At 35.1% G+C, this 26322-nt stretch overlaps 1 protein-coding gene across 1 annotated transcript in view; it reads left to right on the top strand.

Annotated features, from left to right (window-relative positions):
* The window catches only part of LOC126972455 (BTB/POZ domain-containing protein 6-B-like), a 42662-nt gene extending 17295 nt beyond the window's left edge, over positions 1-25367 (top strand). Inside the window, exon 2 of the mRNA XM_050819234.1 lies at positions 21365-25367. Within this exon, the coding sequence (XP_050675191.1) occupies positions 21383-22933 (1551 nt within the window). The 5' untranslated portion in view covers positions 21365-21382 and the 3' untranslated portion in view covers positions 22934-25367. The remainder of the gene's footprint in view (positions 1-21364) is intronic.
* Positions 25368-26322: the final 955 nt, after the last annotated feature.

The raw sequence follows: 26322 nt of genomic DNA, 5'->3' as shown, positions 1-26322 counted from the left end.
GGAAGTGTTGTCGAAGAGCGGTGATACGACAAATGGGGTGTATTTAGTTTTTTTTTAGTATATTTTTGGCGGGAACTTAAAATTTTGTTTGAGAACTATTTTTGTGTTAGTGTAGTTGGTACAATGCGTTTTACAAATCATATGCAGTTAGACCTAAGTATTGGAAGTTTACTTTGAAAATGTCCGAAATAGGTTAATTTGACGATTTGAACCATACGCAAATTTTCATTAAAATCAGTCCAATAAAGTTCAGTGAAATACAACCGTAGACAGAAAAAATGTTACACATTTGCACAATTAATCGTTGACAGCTATAATCTTGTAAAAAACGGTTATAGCCGATATCCACTACGTTTTAAGCAACTGTGAGAGTGAAATTACTGGGCAAATGCGACCTAACATCTTATGTCTCAAGGTGACGAGCGCAGTTGTAGTGCCGCTCAGAATTTTTGGGTTTTTCAATAATTATGAGCGGCACTGCATTGTAATGGACAGGGTGTATCAGTTATCATCAGCTGAATGTCCTGCTCATCTCGTCCCTTATTTACATAAAAACTGTTCGCTTTCAAACTTAGCCGGAATAAACTCTGTCGCCAACCGCCATACTGTAATTACTACTACTTCAAACTTATTTAGATTGACTGCACGTTTCTATTTCGTATTAAATTTCAAACTTTACTTATGGCCTCTAGTTACGGATACATTGCTAGCACCGTTTAATAAAGAGATCTTATTTATCCATAGTTATGTCCAATATAGTTACAGTCCAATGCATTATATCGATAGGTTATTGAAATGTAACTAAGCGTAAAAAGATAGATTTGTCTATCTCTAGTAAGTTAAACTAAGGATAGTTAGGTTATTGAAGACGGCCGTAAGGCAGTTCCGCCTCTTATTACGTAGTATTTATATCCTCTTTGATATTGCTACTATCACAATATCACAGCAGCACTTTCGATTAAAGCATATATCCAGAAACACGAGCTACTCTTGACCTAGTTACTGAAAGTAGGGCGGCATTCCCGGAGCTCCGGCGCCCTATCGAAAGTATTTTGGCAATGGCGCTGACTTATATTACGAAGCCATTTACTTTCATTCAGTTCTCCTAAAATCTTTACAATGTAGGAAAACTGAATGGAATAAAATAAAATAAGGGTGTGTGTCATTATTGTGATAAAAAACTATTTGGTATATGTTAATATAATTAGTATAAGACATTAATATAATTTATAAGTTACTAGCTGACCCGACAGACGTTGTTCTGTAGATAATTAAAAAAAATACTGTTTTATAGGAATTTGCCAATAATATTTTAAAACATCAAGAATTATTTCGTAAAAAATGCTCCCTGTTGTTTTAATGAAATTGTTTCACTGTGGAACTGTCAAACCGTGCGTCAGTAAGAGTATGTTCCGATATGCACTGCAACCACTGTACAGTGTGACGTCAATTTAGTATACTGTGAATGCACTCCCGTATACTGCCGCATTTTTTGACGCAGTATTCAAATGAGTATATTAAAGTTTTCTAGTTCATTAAAAAAACTGTTGTTGGAGTACTGTCAAACTAAAAATATTAAGCATAAAAGTTAGTCACTCGAGTGGTTTTGGCTGATCACGTGATCAAAGTACTGCGAGTACCTTACCTCGATAACGCCAGTGCTCACAGTATAATATGGCGGCGATTTATGACGTCATATATTTCCCTAGGGTACTGCGGCAGTATACTGGCAGTCCATAACTGAACGAATTTTTCTACAGTGATAGCACTGTGCAGTGCCCGCAGTGCATATCGGAACATACCCTAAATTCTTTGATAGAAAATATGTCCTGTATGGACAAATATTGAAAATCGGAGTCCATCGAGGACAAACAACGTGTCACGTAATTTATATATATTAAGATTAAGAGCGATCTCGTCCCCACGTATAAATATTACATGGTTTCTTGTGGGTTTTGTGGACTTTATATGTGTTATATCTGTTAATATTTTTTTAGAGCTTGAATTCATTGTTGAACACGATGGTCATTATTAGAGTCTGTCACAATTAGTAATCATCCAACAAATACAATGAATTATTAACTATAACAGATTGAACTGGCACCACAAGCAGCACCCGTTGATGATGATGATGACCGAGTTGATGCATGGAGCCATCGTTCCCTTCTCAAATATTTGAGGGAAGGAGACGACCTGGCACACGATGCTGCCGCAAGCAAAGCCATTTAAGTGAGCATGACCAACCGTATTATAGCATAACACATGACAACTACAGAATTACTAAAATATTGCTCACAAAGCAAGCCCACTAAACGACTGTATAATGCAATTACAGTGCTAGAGTTCTTCAAGAAGCACTTCAAATGGCTTAATCATATAGGAAATAAACAGAAAAATATAAACATAATATTTTTTTGCCATTCAGTTTCTGTAATGTCGTTACAATTGGTAAAGCTTTGTAGGTGGAAATAGTCGAGAACTAAATCCTGATTTTAGAGTTTTCCCTCACTGCTGCAATCACAATACAGTTATAGAATAGTAACTTAACTTCAAACCAGAGCGTTCAAATCGACGCACGCACACATATACACGATTTATGCGACCGCTAAGGAATCTTGGGAAGACAAAACTATTGAGTGCCATGCCGTACGCCGCCGCCGAGACTGATTGGTGTCCAAGTTAAGGGGAGGTATTCCCAACACTATAGGCAAAAATCGCTCGAACGTATATCAATAAGATTCGATGGGTACGCATAGACACGGGCATGGCTGAGAACGAACCGAACGATGCGGGTCAACGACCCCCGACCCGGAAGGACCTCGTAATATTTTTTAAAACTTACAGTTGCGCAAGAGTACGAAATACTGTGATATTTTTTATACATTTTTGAAGTGTAACTTTTTATCGATGTAAGAGTGAAATGTTATATTACGCGCAAAATTATGATTTCAACATTATGGATATTGTATCCGAGGTTCTCGAGGCTGCAGAGAACGAATTTGGGATCATTTTTTAAATCCAAGATGGCCGCCGCGCAAAATTATGATTTCAACAATATGGGTATCGTATCCGAGGTTCTCGAGGGTGCAGAGAACGAATTTGGGATCATTTTTGTAATCCAAGATGGCCGCTGCGCAAAATTATGATTTCAACTTGCAGCGATTTCGATTAGCAGCTCTGCGCCATCCGCGTCGTCTTCTAGGTATCTTAATCTTAATAATCTTTTTGTAGGTATGTACAGTCAGCGTCAAAAAGATATTGTATTCAAAACCATGGCAATTACCAGTTACCATATATCGATTCACCGAAAGTGACCCAATAGATAGATAGCGTCATCAAAAGTAGTCAAATATATCGGGACACGATCCACCCCACCCATATGCCATATATATGCCACCACCACGTCCTAAACATAGCTTCATTCAAAGCACCAAATGTATGGATACATTTTGTAGAAAATGAACTATCGGTGAAAGGTTTATAGGATTCAAATTAGATTTTTTTATGGATTCAAATTAGATTGTCAACAAACTTTAACTTCAGTTGACATATTAATATCAACATTGACTATATACATGCAAAATAAATAAAAAAATTAAATTCTAAATTATTTAAGAATAAGCTATATTGTTGGCTAAATGCTAATAATTTTTATAGTGTTAAGGAATTAATGGATACGAAATTCTGATATTAATTGTATTAACTTAAATATTTGCATGATAGGAATAGTGCTAGCAAAACATATAAGTTCATTATTATAATATTTTAACACCATTGTATACTATGTTTTTTTGCAAAAAATATATTATTATTATTATTAAAGACGGCGCTCTGTACTTACTCTGGTTTTAGAAGCTAGGGTTATAATGTAATCCATATTTAATTGATTTTTTTTATATATGTAACCTATGTTTATGACGTTTATGGTGTCCAGATGTGTTTGACTACTTTAGATGATGCTAGCTATTTGATCACTTTCGGTGAATCGTTCTCGTTGATGTATATAATTAGGGAATGGTATCTTGCTATGGGGTAACTCCACAAACATAAACAAAATATTACTGGCTAAAAAGAGATGTATAAGAGCTGTGGCTGGTATAGGGCCCTTCGATAGCTGCAGACCTCTATTTATAAATTTAAACATACTGACTGTTACCGAAATTTATGTACTAGAGGCTAGTTTATTTGTTAAGAAAAAATCAAATTTATTCACTCGGCTGGGCGACTGTTCTTTGTTTCCATCGCGTGATCCTACTAGACTTCGAGTACATTAGAACCACTTTGTACCAAAAAATCTGTCATGTTATGTGTGTAAAAATATTTAATAAATTACCAAAAGAAATAAGAGAGGAGACAGTGTTCAATAGATTTAAATTATTAACACTATTAAAAATATTGTTTTTACTCAATAAACGAATATTATCAAACGAAGTGGTAACTGTCACCAATACTATTTTTACCAATAATATTATGTTTTGTTGTGATTATTTTTATTACATTATCTCTTAGCATTTCATTTATTATTGTAAATGTGTATTGCAGGGTCTTTTAGTAGGATTTACGTTGGTCAAATTAAATGTAGCAGTAATTATTGATTGTGTTAGGTTTATAATATTGTGAAGTGAAACCACAAAAATATTTGCATGTCTGTCAAGACGAAACATGTGCCTGCTCTTAAATTTGTAACAACTTTACTTGTGAATGTTTTTGGAAAATAAAGAACTTTGACTTTGGTATGGTAACGATGGGTCTTGCAATATTTTTACTACAATACAATGGGTTATATCTTTTTGACGCTGACCGTACCAACCCTAGCGTTCCGCCCAGACGTAGGTATAAATTACAAGGAGACCACTTCTGTTCTATTACTTGTCTTGTGCTACAGTTGCCTTACCCCATTGGTTCTTGTCTCGCCCGGGTTTGCGCGACAAATTGTTGATTTATAATTCTTTAAACTGAGAAGGCCTCGTCTATTGTCACCTCTTAAGGTAACCCACAGTTGCATCACAGTTTACCAATACTCACGGCAATCCCATATTTATAAATATAATTAATATATAATACGATACAAGCAACTCCAAATTTGATATGTGTTTGTACAATTACAGCATTGCCCCGTTCTAATGATTACGTCAAATAAATGTGGGCCAGTATTTGCTGTTTCATTGTGCATGTGTTTGACCTGTACAAATCAATCTTATCCATCTTTCAGACAAAGCATTGAATCAATGTTTGATACTCAAGTTGAAGTCAATGTCGAAGCATCTGTACTTAATTTTATACTTGATGGCATAATATCAGGGTCATACGTTTATAAATTTGTCGCAAGCTTGATGGCCCATATAGCTAGGGTTGCCACCCGTACTCTAAACTAGAATTTTGTACTCTATTTTCGAGGAACAAACAAACTTGTTCTCCCTACAACTCGCTAAGTCGAGTTAGTAAGTCTTTTGTGGGGCGATGTTTATACTTTTACAACAAGATCGCAGAAAATGTTCAAAACAAAAGTATTTCGATATTCAAACATAACTGACTTTCTTAATGATACCAAAGATTGTGAATGGAGCGACCGCCCTCAGGCTATTAAATAATAAGTTTAATTGTACAATATTATTATTTTATTTTTTGATGAAAAAAAAGCCCGCTGTGTTTGTTGCGCTCATTCTTCTCAGGTCTGAGGCATTCATTTTGTAATGGGTGGTAGTTTTTGACTTTCAATAAGTGATGTCACATCCTATTTTGAATAACAATATTTGAATTTGAATTTCAGGAATGTCTAGTCTATAACATAATATAACACTTATACAGTACACTTAAGATTCTCTTTTTACAAATGCCAGCCATACATAATCAGTAACATAACATATAGTATAAATAGTATCTATTTAATGTATAACCTACTTATCATACAGGACTGGACAATGAGTCAGGTTAAAATATAGTAATTAAGAAAATGACTAATTGTTTGAGGAAAAAATCGATTTAAAAACATATATGTATACCTGACACTGTTTAATTAATTAAGAGAAGCTTTCAATTTTCAGCTACTAAGCGCTAGAACTATCTACCACCGCCGCTAAAATCGTCAATTTCTCTTTGAACTTTTAAAACTTAATTATTTATTTATTTATTTATTTATTTATTTATTTATTGAAAAGACCAACAGCATAAATATTACAAATTAGTCTTAAAAATTAGTGTACATATAATAGCCAATTACAGGTCTCTCTATATAAACAAAAATCAACTAATGAGTTTTCAACTTAAATTACTTTAACTTATAAACAAAAAAATCGACTTAAATGAATTTCAACTTAATTTACTTTAACATAATAATATGTATAGTTTAAACATTAAAAGAATAATATTATGCGTATGAATGCGAATTTAATATATATATATATATATCTATTATTATATTATGTTATTATCGGTTATAGTGTTTATTTTATGTTTGGATGTGTATGTGTGCGTGTAGTGTGGTTTGTGTATATGTGCGTGTGTTAATGTACCTATTTGTTCGGTTTATATTGCTCCAGTAACATTTTTTGTATCTAGTCTATTCATTAATATTTTAATAATTTCTGTTTTGAAGCTATTTTTACTGCGATTATGAATGTCGACATTCGAAAAAACTTCGTTGTAATGCTTACAAATTCTGTTAATGGGAGAATTTTTACCATAGTTCGTAGTGTAAAATGATAATGAAAAAAGAGGCGTATTTCTCGTTCGTTTTAGTGGTACATTGAAGTTAATACTAGCAAGTAATGTTGGGGAGTCCAGAAGATTAGTTATTATATTAAATAAGAACATTGTATCTAATAACGTTCGTCTGTCTACTAGTGAAATTATATTATGATGCAATTAAAAACATATCTTCTTATACAAAAAAGAGATTACAAGTTAAATTAGTTAATCATTTTATACTATTCGGATCAGCAACTATCGTTGCAGCACTTCTGCCGTGTATTATTTTGCACTTATTATTTTTTACAATGATTATGTATTAATAAAATCAAATTCAAATATTTTTATTCAAAATAGGATTCAAAATCACTTATAACGTCAAAAACTACCACCCATTCAAAAGAGACCGCCTCAGAGCTGAGAATTATGGGCGCAAGAAACTCAGCGGGCTTTTTTATATAAAAATATGGATTACAACGTGATATCGTATAATAAACATTTATAATTAAAGAGCCTGAGGGTGTTCGCTTCATTCCCAGTCCGCGGTGTCATTAAGAAAATCATTTATGCTATAGTAACCGAAAGGTTACTATAGCATAAATGATTTTCATTTTGATTTTGTGGGAAACCACACAAACGTTTTTTAACAATTCTTTTAAATTTCGTATCACATATTTTGTTTTGTACATTTTCTGGGATCATATTGTAGAAGCGTATACATCGCCCAACAAAAGACTTACTAACTCGACCCAACCGAGTAGTAGGCATAACAAGTTTATGTTTGTTCTTCGTGTTAACATTATGAATGTCACAGTTTCTAGAAAATTCCTCAATGTGCTTATGATCATACAGATTTCGCAAATAATTCCGTTATACCTTTTCTCATGTTTTTTATTTTATTTTATGTACAGTCTAAGTTTTCTTATATTGTAATTTGTTAGTCTTTTTGTAACTATTTTTTTAATCCTTATCTTTTTTTATGACAATAAGGGACGAGACGAGCAGGACATTCAGCTGATGGTAATTGATACGCCATGTCCATTACAATACAGTGTCGCTCAGGAATCTTGAAAAATCAAAAAATTCTGAGCGTCAGAACAAATGCGCTCGTCACCTTGAGACATAAGATGTTAAGTCTCGTTTTCCCAGTAACTTAACAACAGAATAATAACAACATTAAGTTGTACAATGATATCTAATATAAACCCAGAAGTAATGTTAACGAAATTAAAATGTTTTCACTTGACTGACTGATTCTTTCTTTTGTGATTCTTGCGTTGATACAAACTTAAAAAGATTTCCGCAACTCGTAGGCAAGTTTTGTTACCAACCGCAATTTTTTTTATCATGTGTAGGTATGCTATAACAGGGTTCGTCATGCTCACTGAATGGCATTGATTGCAGCGGCGTCGTGTGCCGGGTCTCCTTCTATGAAATATGTGCGAAGGGAACTCTGGCTGGTCCATGCGTCAACTCGTGAATGGGTGCTGCTTGTGGTGCCAGGTCGACCTGTTATAGTTAATACATCATTGTATTTGTTGGATGCAATTACTAATTGTGACAGTAATCACGACCATAATGTTCACGAAGCATCCTTACACCAACAATGAATTCAAGCTCTAAAGGTTGATGCATCCAATATACGATAATTTATGTTTGTACAGTTAATTCTTTATAACTTCTTATGAAATAATTTATATCATTGAAAGAGGACTCATATATACAAACAAATTTGTTGTATATATTACAGACATTGTAAAATACTGTATTTGATTGAAAAGGGTAGCTGTTTAGTTTGTTGTATGTTTTTCTCCCGAGCTCAACTTTTTACGAACAAATGGTAAACTCAATAATTTAATAAAAATATTTGTAGTGACGATTCAAAAGTGCTAAGTTTAAGCCTAATTAAATAATGTTTATTTGACTTTGACTTTCTTTCGAAGTGGTCACACACACATCTTACAGGTTTCCTACGGAGATGTTAAGTGCAATTTAATCAGCGAATTGAGGGCGATGTTCAATCAACATTTATTTAGTATAGTAATATGATAAAACTCTGATTGGTGTCTGTACGTGAAAGATACTTCGCAATAGATCACTTTAAGTTCTTAAGAGGTGTATGGGCATACATTTTTTTTTTGGAATAGATGGACGAGAGTTCCTTGATGTTAAGTGATCACCGCCCACATTCTCCTGCAACACCAGAGGGATCGCAGGAGCTTTGTTAGACTAGAATACTTAAGTTATTTCCATAGCATAAGTCCTATTTTTTTATTATTATTTTAGTGCAGGTCAGGGACCCATATAAAACATGTTTACATATAAGTAGCTAGTCAAAATATTTTAAAATTATAAAAAAAATATGTACAATGATTATTAATTAATTAATATAAAATTAAAGTCACTTAAAAAAATAGTAATTTTACGTTAGGGATCTGGTTTGTAAGACACATTGTCAAGAGATGCCTCAGGTTTCCCAGAAACCAGCTATTCTATTCCGTATAACAGCGTAGTAGTCCGGGACTCCAGCGTCGGCGAACATGCCCGACACGCTACAATACCTCGGCATTTTTAATAAAATGCGAAGGGCTTCATTATATTGAACCCTGAGGATGTTAAAGGATCTTTTGGTGTAGTTGATCCATAATTGTGATGTATAAAGACTCATACATTACGCTTTAAACAACGTAACTTTAAGATCCCCAGTGCACCGAGAAAATTGGCGAGCGAGCATGTTGCACCGTATTGCCAGTGACATTCGCTCTCGTTCTATGTCAAGGTCGTCGCTCTGGGACCCCGTCAACATGTGTCCGAGATACCTACACAACACAACCCGAACTGGTGTCCCATCTAATAAAACTGGTGGTATCCTCTCCGGATCTTTACTAGCTCTAAAGATCAACATTTCTGATTTGCATACATTGTTTTTTAACCCATGTCTTGAGGCGTAACTCTGCCGATATTAATACAATATTTGTGCTGCAGAAGAGGGCTATTCGCGCTATTTATAACCTAGGTCCTAAAGAATCATTGAGAGCAAAATTCAAAGAAATTAACATCTTGAATGTTCTTTCTCAATATATTATTGATAACGTAATGTATGTTCATAGGCACATAAGTGAATTTGCTTGAAATTTTCATAATAACTATGTAAACATATTTTTTGATGAAAAAAAGCCCGCTGAGTTTGTTGCGCCGATTCTTCTCAGGTCTGAGGCATTCGTTTTGGAATGGGTGGTAGTTTTTTTTGACTTTCAATAAGCTATGTCACATCCTGTTTTGAATAAAAATATTTGAATTTGATTTTATCGGCCTTTTAGGAAGGTGTACGCGTTTTTGGAAGTTCATTCTATAGTTTGGCTGTGTGTCAGAAAGTTTCTTGAACGCACTGTAGAGGAACACTTCTAGGTAGTGAGGATAGAAATTATGCCAAACATTTCTTCGGAACACTCCCAGTGATAAATGTAGCTAAGACGCCGACGCCTTAGCAAAGCCAAGAAAAGCATTGGCGGTTCTCACAGTCAAAGTCAGTTTTATTTGCATAAACATGTTAGATTGATGTTACATAAGCACTGTAAAGTACATGTTTGCCACATTTATGACGTGCAACTTTTACAAAATACATTTCTAAGTCTACGCAGTAGTATTTCTCAGAACACTGATACCAATACAATATATTATGTGGCTAAACCTGAGCTTTGTAGAGCGCTAGAATTTGAGCAGGTTTAAAGTATTGCCATTGTCTATTAATAAGCCCCTTGTCTTCTAAGACAATTTGGCTTTGCCAGCCAGGCGGTCGCGGAATTCAAACTTTCGGAAAGGAATTCGCTCAAGATTTCAAGACCCAATATTCCGATACTAGGCGTGTCAATAAAGGGAGTGTTCTCGAAGAGCGTTGATACTGCAAATGTCTTTTTTTTTGTGACTTACGCGAAAACTTCAGTTTTCTGGGGGTTAAATTGAACAAGGATCATTTTACCCTTATCCGCGACTGTCTCAGGAGAGGACTCGATAGAAGATACAAGTGTTTTCCAGATGGTCTACGATTTCCTGAGATATGCATAGCCCGTGTATACCACGTCTCCAGTACAGTTGTCTACTCAACAATGCGTGACGAAACAAACCCTGCACTTATTGGTAACTGTTATAAGAAGCAGTCTGGCTATCCACGTCTGAGAGCCACGTTGGTTACTTAAGCAAATGGGATAGACCACACGATAGTGCGAAAATTTTGCGCAGATCGCCCCTGCGTAGTCTGTGGTTAGTGACCCAAGCTACGAGTATTTGGCATTATGTTTGTTAAAGTCAGCCAATACTACGATTTCAGCGGAGGCGATCTATGCAAGCACGTCATCCATTGCCGTTTGAAAGCAGCCCATGAGATGATTTTAAGGAGATCAACATATTAACAGTACCATGTCAATACATATTTGAAAACCTGATATTTGTGCATAAAAATATAGATCGTTTTTAAAAAACAGTGACATTCATAACTGCAACACTAGAAATAAACATTATCTTGCTCTGATTCACACAAGGCTAACGAAAATAGACAAATCCTTCAGGGGACAATGTCTCTGTTTTTATAATAAACTCCCTGAAGATTTTTGCAATCTACAATTTTAAAAGTTTAAATATTTGCTAAACAGAAACTTTAAAAAAAAGCTTATTATACGACTAAAGATTATATAACAAAAGTGTATGGGATTAAAGTAAAATAATAAAATAATTTTAAGGTCTGCATACTATTTTAATTAACAAGCAGTAGTGTATTATTCAATTATTTGTATATTTTCTTGTGACTTCAAAAAGTGATGCAGTTATCCTATTTTGAGAAATAAACTATGTGATTTTGAATTTTGAATTTGAATTTGATCTGTTTCTGCGTTACATGTACGAGACCTGCAGACACATGCGTAGATGCGGACGTGTTCCTGAAAATCTACGAGCAGCCAGATAATATTCAAATTAAAAAAAGAGACGATGACAGCAGCAGAACGACCCATTAAAACACCTGCACGAGATAAAAAAAAATATGGTCAATTTCATACCCAGGGTGTGTTTGTGTCGCTCGGTCCAAATGCGTCTTCGTAAGGAATAACAAGGTTGGCTGCGCAGTCTCAAGGTGGTGGTGGACTGCGATTAAGTTTGAGTGCATTCCACTAATATTGCAAAAGTCCACACTAAGGAAGTAGCCTGATGCTGTTGCCTCGGGGATAAGGGGTACAGAGCTCTTCCCAGAATGCGACGGCGCCCGAGTGGGAATGCCCGGGGATGGATTTCACGACTCTGCCAGAGCCGGTACCCTTCTCTAGGTAATCTCATGAAGGACCGCTGTCATATTAGTATTAGATGCCTGCTCTATCCCTTTCACCCCAGTACCAGATTCCAATGCACAACACTATTCAAGGGCACTGTAGGCAAATCCATAAATTTAAATCAATGGCACAATCATAGCACCATTTCAAGTTGTAACTGAAAATAACTTTATATACACTTTGCCAAAATAATTTTAATTTCGAACTTATTGCTTCGTAATAAAATTTTAAAAAATATCGCGGAGTAGTCTACTATACGTTACTAATAAGTAGTACGCTGTTTTGTATCTGGTCCTATTTGATATATATTTTTGGAGTTCTTAGTTCGTGAGTTTTACATAATTACATTGATATTAAAAGAATATATTCTTATTAATAAATAAATAAATAACAATCAATGAATCTATTCATTGCTGGAGTAACGTACGCTAAATCTTTCAAATAGATGCTCATATAAAAAGATAAAAATCGCAATTATTTATTATAATTGTTTGCTCTACTTGCTGTACTAAAATAGAGCAACCTTAACACAATTCTATCCCTTATGGAAAACAGGAATTTTGACTTAGAGAGTTATGAAAATCTAAAATGTGTCACAAAGGCTATTTTCTAGAAACTCTTGAACAAATATTTGGGGCTGCGCGTTTTTATAATGAAACGCCAATTGAACAGAAGATCAATCTACACACACTAAACCGTCGCATAGTCAAGAGATTTTTATTTATTGTTACACAGTTGTTAAACAGAATAAGAACAAATACATTAATTACATACAGGAAAACTATAAGATAAATGCAAAATAGACTGCAACGATTTAAATAATAAAAAACGATCCTAAAACTAACTTTAGGTTAGTAATGTAACATATATATTATGTAAGAATAAAGAGTAGTTAAAAAAAACTAAAAAACACGCTTTTGTAGAAACCCGAACAAAATTTTTTTTTCTTTATAAAAGTGTTTTTTTTTAAACTATTATTTGCATTGTTGAATAAAAATTCTCTTAAGTATTCGAAAATTTCCTAATATAAGATAAATCGGTTATAGATAATTGTTCAAATTTAAAATTAAACTCAATTCCTGCCTAGATCATCGATAAAATTATATAAATTAAGAAAAACCCTAGTTTTTTTTTCCAATTGAAAAACGTCTATACACACAAATACACACTTAATATATAATACAAATAAACACTTAATTTCCGCGGAACGAAATTCTGTTATACAATAAAACTGATTGTCTGACTTGGACAGAATAGTTCGTTTCCTCAAGTAAAATTATTAAAATTGCATTCGGATTCAATCAACATTGTTAAGCTTTTCTAATGAATATAGAGGTCCTTGAACCAAACCTCACGTTTCCATCAATACGATCACGTCACACGGGCTATGTAATTTCCGCACTTAAAGAAATAGTAATTACATCAAGTACTGAACATGATCTAATTAATAATCGCCTTGGTCTTACAAGGTTGCAGGTATTATCAGTATTAAGCCTTGCGCAATTAGGATATACGCTCTAACTTCAGAGTTGAACGTGGCCATTTTTTATATTTATTTGCACTTATCAATACCGAGACGCCTCTCTCATGTTTTATTGGCATATTAACCCAGTTTTTACAGTGCCCACAACGCTATTTACTAAGGATTAATGCGCGTGATTTTGTAGAATACTTTTTGGCCTTTCAAATAAACTTGGTATTAAGTTATACCTGAGGATAAACCAAAAATATGCTTAATGTAGACTTTATCGCTGACAACACTAGTTATATCATAATTCATGTTATAATTAATGAGAATCCAAATACAAAGTGTCTACTCATTCTCATCAGCTGTCCTCTGCTGGACAAAGGCCTCCCCCAAGGATGTCCATGACGATCGGTCCTGCGCTGCCTTGACCAGATCTTTGGTCCATCTTATAGGGGGCCTACCAACACTGCGTCTTTCGGTACGTGGTCGCCATTCGAGGACTTTACTGCACCAACGGCCATCTGTCCGTCGAACTATGTGCCCTGCCAATATGTCAATACTATATTAAGATATCGACAAAAATAACAAAAAAAAGTGTGTGTGTCAGCTCCGACGCACGACTGGAGTTTACTGCTCAAGAACGATTGTCTTTGAACAGGTCCTAAACAAAATCAAGTCAAATAGAATCGGTTACAAACATACATACAGCAGAAGCTAATAAAAGCGTATTAATTTAAAAAAATATATAGATATTAAAAAAATAAAATAATATGTTAGGTTAAAAATTGTCTATTTGGCGTGAAATGCGCTATATATACTCTCCATATTAAATTGAACATCATTATGTGCATAGCTCATATAAATTTGTATCAACTATATTGATAATTCAATATTAAATAAATACAAAGCAGACATGTTTATATATACAATACATGTCATATTAATTTATGAATTGTAACTTACTTAGTACCCACGTGCTTATCAGATTTTCCGGCACTATTATTTACACCACTTTCTTACATAATTTATAGAATTTTCACTTAACTTTATGAAAGTATAATAATAAATCAATTTCAATAATATAATAAAGCTTCAAAATACAAGAAAGTGAAAGGTTTGCGAGAAATGATGCGGACCAAAAACGTTACTATGCCATTTGATGAGCAGATTTTACTCTCCATATTTTTCCCATACCGGGCGCCTCATATGAAAATCGATTCTTAAGGAGTAAACTCCAAAAAACAATACAAAACAAATTTCTTCTGTATATATTTTTTGCAATAGGTGTCTAATATATAAAACACTTTGGGACAAACCTAACATAGATACCAAATCAAATATAATAAAATAAAATAAAATTCATTTAATTCAGACCATTATAAATCCATATATTGTTAGTAGAGTAATTAAAAAAATTAAAAATTAGCAGAATTATTAAAACATTTGAACATTATACTTGATTTAAATTAATTCATAAATCTGCGTTGTTTTGAGGCACCAGGTATACAGTACAGGCACCATACATGGGTATGTATATGAACCCAGTGTCTCTGAACAGCATATTCGGGATTATTACCTATAACCAACAGGATATTGTTAGTACTCGCACGAACCCAACGTATCAGTGAGGCTGTCCGTTTGCGGATTATTGATGAAAAGACATCCACGTGTGCATCCGTAAACATACCTGATGCCCTACACTACCGCGGAAGCCCCAACAACATCCTAAAAGCATTTTAATCATATAATCTAATGAAGTATCTAATGATATTCTATACTAAAACACATGGTGCATTGGTTCAAAGCATTCCAAATAAACTGTATAGAGTTTGGTTTCGCAACGAGCACTCGCTAAATATAGTCTGAAACAAGTCAACACCATAACTATGCAAATAGTATATATATAGGTCACACAACAGCAATTCAGGAGCGACTATAGTCAATATAACTGCCGTTTCGTAACACATAATTTAAAAATATAACCGGATATTAAGTATTTGACTTATAATTAGGTGAAGGTAGAATTTATTGGAGAAAATATATTTTTACGAAATGTTTCGGTGCTCATTCTATAAAGGAAATCGCTGTTACCAGAGTATATTGAATTTTGGTCATAAAAATTTGACTATAGTATGTATTTACCAGTATTTGCCATCTAGATTATGGGTACCATAACGGAGCCTATTTCTGCCGTAAAGCAGTAATGTGTAAACTGTGTTTCGGTCCGAAGGGCGCCGAAGCTAGTGAGATTACTGGACAAATGAGACTTAACATCTTATGTCTCAAGGTGACGAGCGCAATTGTAGTGCCGCTCAGAATTTTTGGGTTTATCAAGAATCCTGAGCGGCACTGCATTGTAATGCAGGCCGTATCAATTACCATCAGTTGAACATTGTCCTGCTCGTCTCGTCCTTTATTTTCATTTAAAAAAAACCTGGTACCTATACAAATATATTTTTTGTTATAGCGGTCAGGCAAGGTCAACCAAAAGCAGTTTAGATGCGCATAGTAATAAGACATAAATGACAATATTTAACTACTTATGGCCTCTTAACTATTATCATAGGCTTACGTTATGATAGATAACGTTTTGGTCTATAACGAACGCCATAAATCTGGCTGTCATATACAAAAATAATTTATTGGATCCGATTGGTAAATCAACATTATAGTACGTTTAAACAACAAGAAAATATACAAGCAAAAAATATATTTTAGACTTTAAATTTAAAGCGTGCACATATTTTTCCGAATATTTAAGTCATAATTTCCATTTTTTTTTTTAAATTGATTCTACCACGGCTCGGAAGAAACGGCGCAAGGGACTCTCACAGTACTCTCCCCCTTTTTTTATGAAAAAGAAGGACAAACGAGCGTACGGGTCACGTGATGTTAAGTGATCACCGCCGCCCACACTCTCTTGCAACACCAGAGGAGTCACAGGAGTGTTGCTGGCCTTTTAGGAAATTTTACGCGCTTTTTTTTATGGCACCCACGTCGTATCGTCTCGGAAACACCGCAATAGGAAGCTCATTTCACAGCTTAGTTGTACGTGGAAGAGAGTTCCTTGAAAACCGCACTGTGGAGGGACACAACCAGATGTTGTAGATGATATTCAAATTAGTGGCTCATCTTATACCCCTCTACTTAAAGAAAGTGAGTTGGAGGAAAGGTAAGACGTAAATAATCTCGGCTTAGATGGACTAGTAATTTCTTTCTCGCATATCGTACTGAAAGAGATGTATCTATTGAATTTAATATATATTCTATGTATATTTATATATATTGAGGAGAACGGCTGGACCGATTTGGCAAATTTTGGTCTTAAATTAATTTTTTAATTGGTTTAAAGGGTGAATAAATATGAAAATGCTCGGAATTACATAAAAATAACGATTTTGATCTTCGTTAGATGTGTCCCACGTCGTTCAGAAACCAAATTAAAATAATAGTTTAAAATGAATAACTAATTAGAATTTTTATATCCTTCTAACTTTCTCAGGTAAAAAATAAACTTAATTTTAGGTAACTATAGTAAGTAGATTTATACATTTGTTAAGTATCTATCAGATTATTTTTATATAGTTTGATAAATCTTAAATTTTGTCAAAGAATAAAATTTCTGAATCTAAACGCACCACAAAATAAAACAAACCAATATAGAATATCAGAAATCTTTAAATTAATTAACAGACTGTATCATAACTGTTTGTGGCTGTCAATATCAAATTGAAACCCTAGTCTTAAATAAATGTTTTGTTTTTGCGAGCTTCTATTACATAAAAGCATATGATACCTTAAATGCCTCAGAGAATACATAAATTATAGTGATTGTTAATACAAATGATTTAAGTCTTCTTTAGTGTTAATTCCGCCAATATTTGTCTTTAAAACAATTCGACACGTGTTTCGCCTCTACACGAGGCATCCTCAGGACGTGTTGTCTCGCCAAAATCTGGCACGAGACTTTGAGTCTCGAGAGAGGCGAAACACGTGTCGAATTGTTTTAAAGACAAATATTGGCGGAATTAACACTAAAGAAGACTTAAATCATTTGTATAATTATGGATTTCCGCAAAGTAACGCCTAATTCAAAAAATTTTCAGTGATTGTTAAGTTTACCTTACAAACTGCAAATTTGTCATTGAATAATAACAATAATATTGACACACTTTAATTATCTTGCCCCAAACTAGGCATACCCTGTACTATGAGTACAGGCGTGACGAGTGACGTTTCTATCTCGCTTTCGTTCGCTGTCGCTCTTTGGGGACAAGGCCGTAAGGGATGTCTGGAATATATTTTATGTGAGACAATTTCAGTTTACCTTTTACCCTTATATCAATTATTTGTACTGCATTTGAAATGATGATGTCACTAGGTATTATTATGAATATATACCGCCAATTAAAACGGTCAAAATTTCTAAAATAAATTCACGGACTACGAATAATATAATAATTTGTATATATACATATACATCTAATCTAGATATTTACTGATATTACCAAAACTATCTATTATCAATTTTGAATTATTATTCACTAGGGCTTAGGTTCTTATTTTTGTTTAATTTATATACTTATATACATACGTCGTCAACTTAAATCCAAGTTTTCACAATGATTATTGAAAAGAACGGAAATAGGAACAAATTAGGAACATTGTGTTATATGACCTGCTCGAACAGATAGCTAGCTGCCCTTGGGAATTTATTTAACACCTGAACCGATTTGTATGACTTACAAGTTAATAATGACTCTTTATATGGTCTTTGCTCTTCATAGGGGCTAATTGATTTGATTACAGTCCTGGTTATCAACTAGTATTGAAGAGCATATACACTACAGAAATGTTGCATAAACATTATAGATCTTACAACGTTTAACTAAGGCAAGAAGACATTAATAAATTTGAAAGCTCTTTTTATGTTTCGATGTCTGAAGTCACATGAATAGAAAATAGTGGTATAATTTGAGAGTAGAAAATTTAATATTAAGAAGTAAGTTTTCCAAAGAATATACAAACTTTGATTACCTTAAAAATATTATAAGCGCGAAAGTTTGTATGGATGTTTGTTACTCTTGCAGACAAAATGTATCAACACTTATCCTTATATTTTAGACACGGAAATGTTTATCTTAAATAGCCCTACAAAAAAGCCTGAGACTACATTAATCTATATTTTATGTGTAAGCCCTTATCGCCAAAATAGTGAACCATAAATACAATTTTACCAGTGGGAGGCTCCTTTGCACAGGCTGCCGGCTAGATTATGGGTACCACAACGGCGCCTATTTGCCCTCAAGCAGTAATGTGTAAGCATTACTGTTTTTCGGTCTAAGGCGCCGTAGCTAGTGAAATTACTGGGCAAATGAGACTTAACATCTTATGTCTCAAGGTGACATTGTAGTGCCGCTTAGAATTTTTGGGTTTTTCAAGAATCCTGAGCGGCACTGCATTGTAATGGGCAGGGCGTATAAATTACCATCAGCTGAACGTCCTGCACGACTATATTATCATAAATAGACGATATTATCATAAAAAAAATATTTTAATTGATAATTTATTTCTAATGCACATTTTTAGTAACACATTGATCATTGATGAGATACATCAAAAGAAATATCTTTGATCGCATCTGGTATATAAATCAGATAATCTTTGTCTTTTTCGCTGCATCGTTTGGATAAATATTTTAATAGTTCTGATGAAGACCAACCGAGTGCGCGATACTATGGTGCGGTCCGGCGGCGGGCGAACTACTAAATAGATTTAATTAATGTAATTTTATGAAGACGTTTGGACAACATATAAGCTACATATTGTGACGCTAAATGCAGACGTATACATTTTTGCCTCTTTATAGCGTCCAAGTGGCAACGTCGCGAGTAGCTAGTACCTACATAAATAAAGATTCAGAAATATTTGAATAACCACTTTGAATATAAACAATTTGTTATGTTTTTAAAGTGACAGCCCTCACTGCTAGGATTAATACACAAATAAAATTTTATGAACGATGTGGGACTCGAACCCACGACCTCTGGCGTTCCGTGCCCGTGCTCTACCAACTGAACTATCCGTTCGAGTGATGATGGATCGTCATAAAATCTTGTATGCTTTGTTCAACTCATAGGTTGTAGCTTCAACTACAAGATCTACTTTACAGTTGATAACCTGCTCAACCCCAATATTTGCTCTTGTAAATCTAAACAATTGATAGATAGCTCAGTTGGTAGACCCACTGGCACGGAACGCCAGAGATCGTGGGTTCGAGTCCAGCACCGTTCATAAAATTTTGTTTTCAAATTTTATTTGTGCACTTTGAATATAGCTACTATAGATTCTATATCCTCCATAATACTGAATAGTATCTGTAATAGTTACCAAGATTATTTAAGAGACATTTGGAAACCATCTTCATATCATTATTAATTGATGTGAGTGTGCGAACCTAAGAGTTCATTCTCACAATTTTTCCAAATACGTCAAAAGAAGCATTACTTCAATTTTTTTTTACAAAATTAGGTATTAAAAGTACCTTTACTAAGAATAAAATCAGAATCACTTTGTTCATGTAGGTCAAGGAAATGACCCTTATGAATGTCGTAAGTTTTCTTTTTACATTTAGCACAACTTCGGAAATGGTTTAGCTTTAATGTGAAGAAATGGCAAGAAACTCATTGCCACTCTTTTATGTCAACATTTACAGCTTACAACATCCTGCCACCACAAGTAGCGCCAGTCACGAGCATAACGCCAGCCGTCGCCTCCCTTAACGGGAAGGGAACGACCCGTCCCACGTCGCCGCGACAAGCAGTGACATTTAAGCGAGCATTAAGAAAGAAAGAAAATTGTTTTATTTGATCACACAGCTTAAAACACTAAAATAAAATTGACAAAAAATATATACAATAAAACAATACTAAATCTAAAATAATGGCAACCATAATTGTTGTATATGATCAAATACGGGTCTCTCACTCAGCATTGTGCTGCAGCAAGCTGCAGCGCTGGTTTTCAGTGGGAGCCTTACTTGGGCGTCATCACGGATACAGCCTGGTCAAGTTATCAATCGATTTACTTAAATAAACAAGAAAACAGTAAGACAACAAATCAAAAGCAATATTGCAACCACACAACCGCTGCCTGTAGGCAGCAAGGACGTACGGTCTAAAAGCTGGAATTATTAATTTAATTTTTTTGTGTTGTTAAAAGATAAGTCTAAGATTATGAAGTCTGTAACGAGAACTCAACCAAATAACAAGAAAGAATGTTCATCTACATATTATGCAATACTAACTAAATACTTAAAATTTTACCATTTCGGTTAATTATTTTGCGTAATGTAATTTATATTTATATTAATATTAATGTTATCTTTTTATTAAGAGTAATTAAAAGCTCAAATCCTTTAAATCAGTTATGTTTAACGTAGTCTAAGAACTTGTTTTTCATTATCTCTCAGCTTACTCCTTTTACTTTTATCATCATCATCAGCCGGAAGACGTCCACTGCTGGACAAAGGTCTCCCCCAAAGATTTCCACGACGAACGGTCCTGCGATGCCCTCATCCAACGTATTCCGGCGATCATGACCAGATCGTCGGTCCATCGAGGACTTTATTGCCCCAACGGCTATGTCTCCGTCGAACTATGTGCCCTGCCGACTGCCACTTCAGTTCCGCAATCATTTGGGCTATGTCGGTTACTTTGGTTCTCCTACGAATCTCCCCATTTCTGATTCGATCTCGTAGGGAAACTCCGAACATAGCCCTCTCTATTGCCCTCTGAGCGACCATGAGCTTTCTCATAAGGCCCATAGTTAGCGACCACGTCTGCGAAGGTACCTATTACTTTATTTTAATTCAATATTTTATTAATTTCAGGTGTCACCAGAATTCAACATGACTGTCGTGGTGAACCCCGCACGTACAGATTCTGTCGAAGCACTTTCATCACCACTTTTCCATTTTATTCCTCTCGAGCTGCCGGTAGAGATACCTGCGGCACCTGCGACACCAGCAGTACCAGCGACACTAGCAGTACCAGCGACACCAGCGACACCAGCGACACCAGTGACACCAGCGACACCAGCGACACCAGCGACACCAGCAGCACCAGCTACACCAGCGACACCAGCGACACCAGTAATACCAACGACTCCAACAGTACCAGCGACACCCACCGACACCGACGACTACCAGCAACCTTCTGAAGAACCAACCCCCAGCGACGAGCATATTCAAAATAGCCAAAATAGCCAGAACGAAGTTAGCCCAGAAGCTGAAATAGTCAACGAGAATGCCAGCTCTGGTAGCGACAGCTCCGGTATTCGCATCTACCCAAACGCTAATCTTTACGATGACGAATTACAAAGCGACCTAGTCATCGTAGCTGGGATAAACGGGGACACATATCGATACCCTGGACATCGCCGCGTACTCGAATCCACTAGTCCAGTCTTCGCAGCTATCCTTGCCGCCACCAAATCTGACCTGATTCTCATCGACTACATCGACCATCGGGGCTTCGAGAACCTGCTCCGTTATTATTACTGCGAACCAACACAACTCAACTCAGTGCAGACTGCAAGATCATCTCTCGACGCTGGCTATAAATTCCTCTGCCCCCAGCTGACACAGCGCTGCGCTCGAAAACTAGACGAGATGTTAGACGCAGGGGTCGCTTTAGAAATAATGCGTGATCTACGATATTTATGTGCCAAACTACCTGGAGCAGCTTCCGCCCCACCTTTACCAGCGCTTACAAATAATCGTGCTGCCGAATTACTCGCCCAATGTTCAAGTTGGTGTGATATGTTGGCTCACAACGCCCTTTTAGTAATTGACGAAAATGCGGATGAAGCTCTCCAGCATGAAAAGCTTGAAGACCTCACCTACGAAGACTTGTCGTTGATTGTGAGGCGAGATACACTTCGTGTTAGTAGCGAACTTGTGCTCATTGAAGCCCTATCGCGCTGGAGCACGGCCGTTTGTAAGCGGTACAAACGTGAACTAACGTCGAGTAACAAGCGCGCTGCTCTGGGTGAACTATCCTACTCTCCACGCTATTTGCTTTTAGAGGGTGAAGAGCTTGATCGCGCTCTAGCATTTGAGTTATTACAGCCGATTGAAAGAAGATTAGTTATAGCACGAGCGCGGAAACTATCAGCTCCAATACCAGTAGGAGCCCACCAAGAGAATTTGCTGCGTCGTTGGGCGAAACCACGTCCGACAGAGCCGGCGGCGGCGCCAGTACACCTGAGTCCACGTTCAGAGCCTGAGCCCGAAGAACCTCAACCAAGCAAGCTGTGCGCCCGAAAACCGAAACGATTGAAGACACCAAAGTATCAGGTAATTGACCGCAACTCTTACGCTTATTACTCAAGGAAAAGGACCTGCTGTCAAAAATTCGGAGATGGATTACTAAGAGCATTTATTTGTCTGTTTGATTGAATACGATAAAGAGAGTATATTATATTATTATGACAGTAGAGAAATATAATTATATAAATTAGATATAAATGTATCATTATTACATCTTTATAATGATATATCTTTGTAATGATTATCACATAATGTATGCCGATAGAGGAACAGTAAATTGGACGAAGTTCCTGAAAAACGTAAAAAAGGCTACTAAGTCATGATGTCATAAAGAAAGAGTGACAGTAGGGCTGCCATTTTTTTGTAATATGAATCACGTGACTAGTTTTGTGTTCATAACTCAATTTCGACATGATTGTGGTTTGGAACGTTTTTCTGGAATTGCGTCAAATTACAGAATTTTATAATCCCTGTTCGATGCAATGCAATTTAACCCTTCTTAAATAGTTTTTTTAATGTCATTTGAGTCTTAATTTAAGTTTTCTTTACTTCTGTGAAGCAAGGAAGGAGGTATTGAAACCATAGACTATTATACTATATTATTACTTATAGACAACCTGATAATTTGTGACTGATTATATAAATAAATGTGTTACCTAGCGGTTTAACATTCAAAATACTATTATGGAGCTAATATCAAGCGTGGCTGACTGTTTACGACTTGTCAATCAACAATGGATTCGCTTACCTTTTCTATCTTGCTGTTTTTCAATATATTCTATGTCTGTGGTTGAGACCTTACATTAGACGTCTTTATCATCGAGTATTTACCCAAAAAATTTAACAGGCGCTAACTAGCATTTATTTAAAAAAATATATGTAATATATCAATCACTTCAGGAGATATAGATAAATTGTGTATAAAGTGTGTAAAATCTATAATATTTTCTAAAATGTTATAAACAGAAAAACGTAATGAACGTAGCTGAGCTACCATTGATTTTGTGTAATGATATTTGTTTTAACAAATTGTAGGACAATTTGGCTGAAGAAATTTTGGTGCACAAAATGTTTTTTTTCTAGTTGTATATTATGTTTATTGTTACAGTCTTGATTTTGTTGCATTTATCGATGTTTGTTAATTCATATTTGTTGCATAGTAATACAAAAAATGTCTTTAATTCTTGCTTGGCAAAATCCAAAGTCAACAGGACAAATTTTAGCTTAAATTTTTAGTAACTAAGTCTATTTGCTAGTCGTATTTTAAGTACATTACAATTATAATTTAATGCAGTTTTTAGGATCACAGGAATGCTGCTCTAACATTTAAATAGATTTATTTTAAAGAATATTCTAGAAATATTTCTTGGGTTAATTGAATGAATTTGTTTGTTTGGACTAAAAATGAATTGAATTGAATTGGCTTCGGTCCTCGCCTGTCTTTTTGGGTAGTCCTACTAATCAGGCGTTGTCCCGAAATAATTATTGTGTGCGGCTTTAGTGCACTCTATCCCTAATAAGGGTGTATGCTTACAGTTATACGGTATCGGTCAGTTTCGCTCAGCTCAGATCTTGTTGCATATCTCACCCATAAATGGGCTCGAGCGCTTATGTCGAAGGGGTGTTGGCATTGACTTAGGACATAGCAAAGGCCTTCGATAGGGGGTGGCACATAGCACTTATTGCGACAACATATGGGCTTCCCGAGAGGTTGTACAAATGGGTAACTAGCCTTTGGCCGATCGGAGCGCCAAGCAATCAACGGTGTAGCTCCGACTTAAAACTCATAAGCACTGGTGTCCCGCAAGGCTGCATGCTATGCCCTATATGTTTCTTCTGCATATCAATGATATGCTGCAAATTATAATTATTGATTGCAATGCAAACTTCAGCACGGCATATGCTTCCAACACCGGCCGTGCCATCATCTCCCGGGATAGAATCGATGAGAACCAGAACAAGCTTGAAATCGAGACTACGCTTTGCATAGTCTCGGAAAGGGGTCGATAAAATTTAGTCCCCTACAACCTCACAAACTTAGAAACCTTATCTTTATAATTTTAGTGTAGATGGGTCATAACCTAACCCAACCTAAGGGCAAACACATTTTCAAGCTGTTCTTATAAGATCGTGCGACATCTGGCCGAGCTAATTTCTCATTTATAAAATCATCTATTATAATAGGTTTCCCTTATTGAATTTCTTTTAATATAAGATTTAAATTGATGTATTGATAGCTCTGTAGCTTTTGATGGGTGTTTATTGTAGAATAGTACTTATCTAATGTGGTAGGTATCTAATGAGCTATTTATCTTTTATATTCTCAACAATACTTATAATATTCTATATTTTATACCTTGTTTTATTACAATGCAATTGTATACCAAGCTTCTTAGACAATTTTAAATAATGTTTTTTGAACATTTAGATTTAAATGAAATGTTAAAATTTTGTTGTTACCAAATAATGTAGTGAACGGCAAGGCTCGTCCCAGCTAAAAGCTGATTATGTGTCTCAAACATTATATTCGATTTATTATGTAAGTAAATGTGATAAATCTTAATTGGTTTTTTATTTACTTCTACAATTTCGATTATTTCTCAAAGGCGCTTATTATCATGATATACAACAATTAGTTACTGATCGTTTATTGTTTCACACACCCACAATAGAAACTTCCACTTGCACTGGAAGCACTCGTTAACAAAAATAAATAAAGTTTACAGACAAAACCGTTTATCAAAGCCTTCTCTGCTGAGTATCGAAAGTGATTTACTTCGGGAACTGGATTTCAGCAAAATCATCTATGTTATTTTATCGAAAAAAGCTTAGATGGTTCCGTTCGTTAACGCTAAAATTTAATTTTAGGTAATTCTTGTTTATTGTGTTGAGAAATAAATTATATTTATAGATGATAGAGATTGGATCTCCCTTTTTTTATAAAAAATATAGCCCTGCGAAGAGGGGCTTATTACTTGACTTTTTAAGCAACTTTATCTGTTTTAAGGTAAGGTTACATTAATTGATTACAATAAAATGGTACCTTTTGATGAGAGTGGTTTCAGGGGAGAAAGAAATTCTCCCTCCCTCCACTCTTACACTGCCACATGATACAAAATTTTTACCAATTTCTAGACTAATGAGGCTTAACACCGTGTCTTAAAATGACGAGCGTTTATTACGATGCCGCTCAGAGTTTTAGGTTTGGTTGGGTCACTATCTGTAATGAAATAATATCGAAAAGTAAAACAAAGTAATCAACGCGACTAATGACAATTTTCTTTTAAATAGATAACAAAAAGTTACGTTTTAATAAGGCATTTTACGTGTTATGAACGAGCCTCGGCGAGATTGGACACTGGAGACCTCGCTGACACCAACGATACTTTCCAATCTTTCAACTGTCTCCACCATTGTTTCGAGAGCGATTTCGGCAGACTGCAAGTCCTTCTTCAACATAGCGACTGCCTCTTTTAATTCAAGCATCGAAGTTATTTTCGCGTCAATTTTGTCAATTT

This window comes from Leptidea sinapis, chromosome 26, assembly GCF_905404315.1.
Source record: "Leptidea sinapis chromosome 26, ilLepSina1.1, whole genome shotgun sequence".
Lineage (NCBI taxonomy): Eukaryota > Metazoa > Arthropoda > Insecta > Lepidoptera > Pieridae > Leptidea > Leptidea sinapis.
Note: the sequence above shows the minus strand (reverse complement) of the source record. Positions and strands in the feature narration are given on the sequence as shown.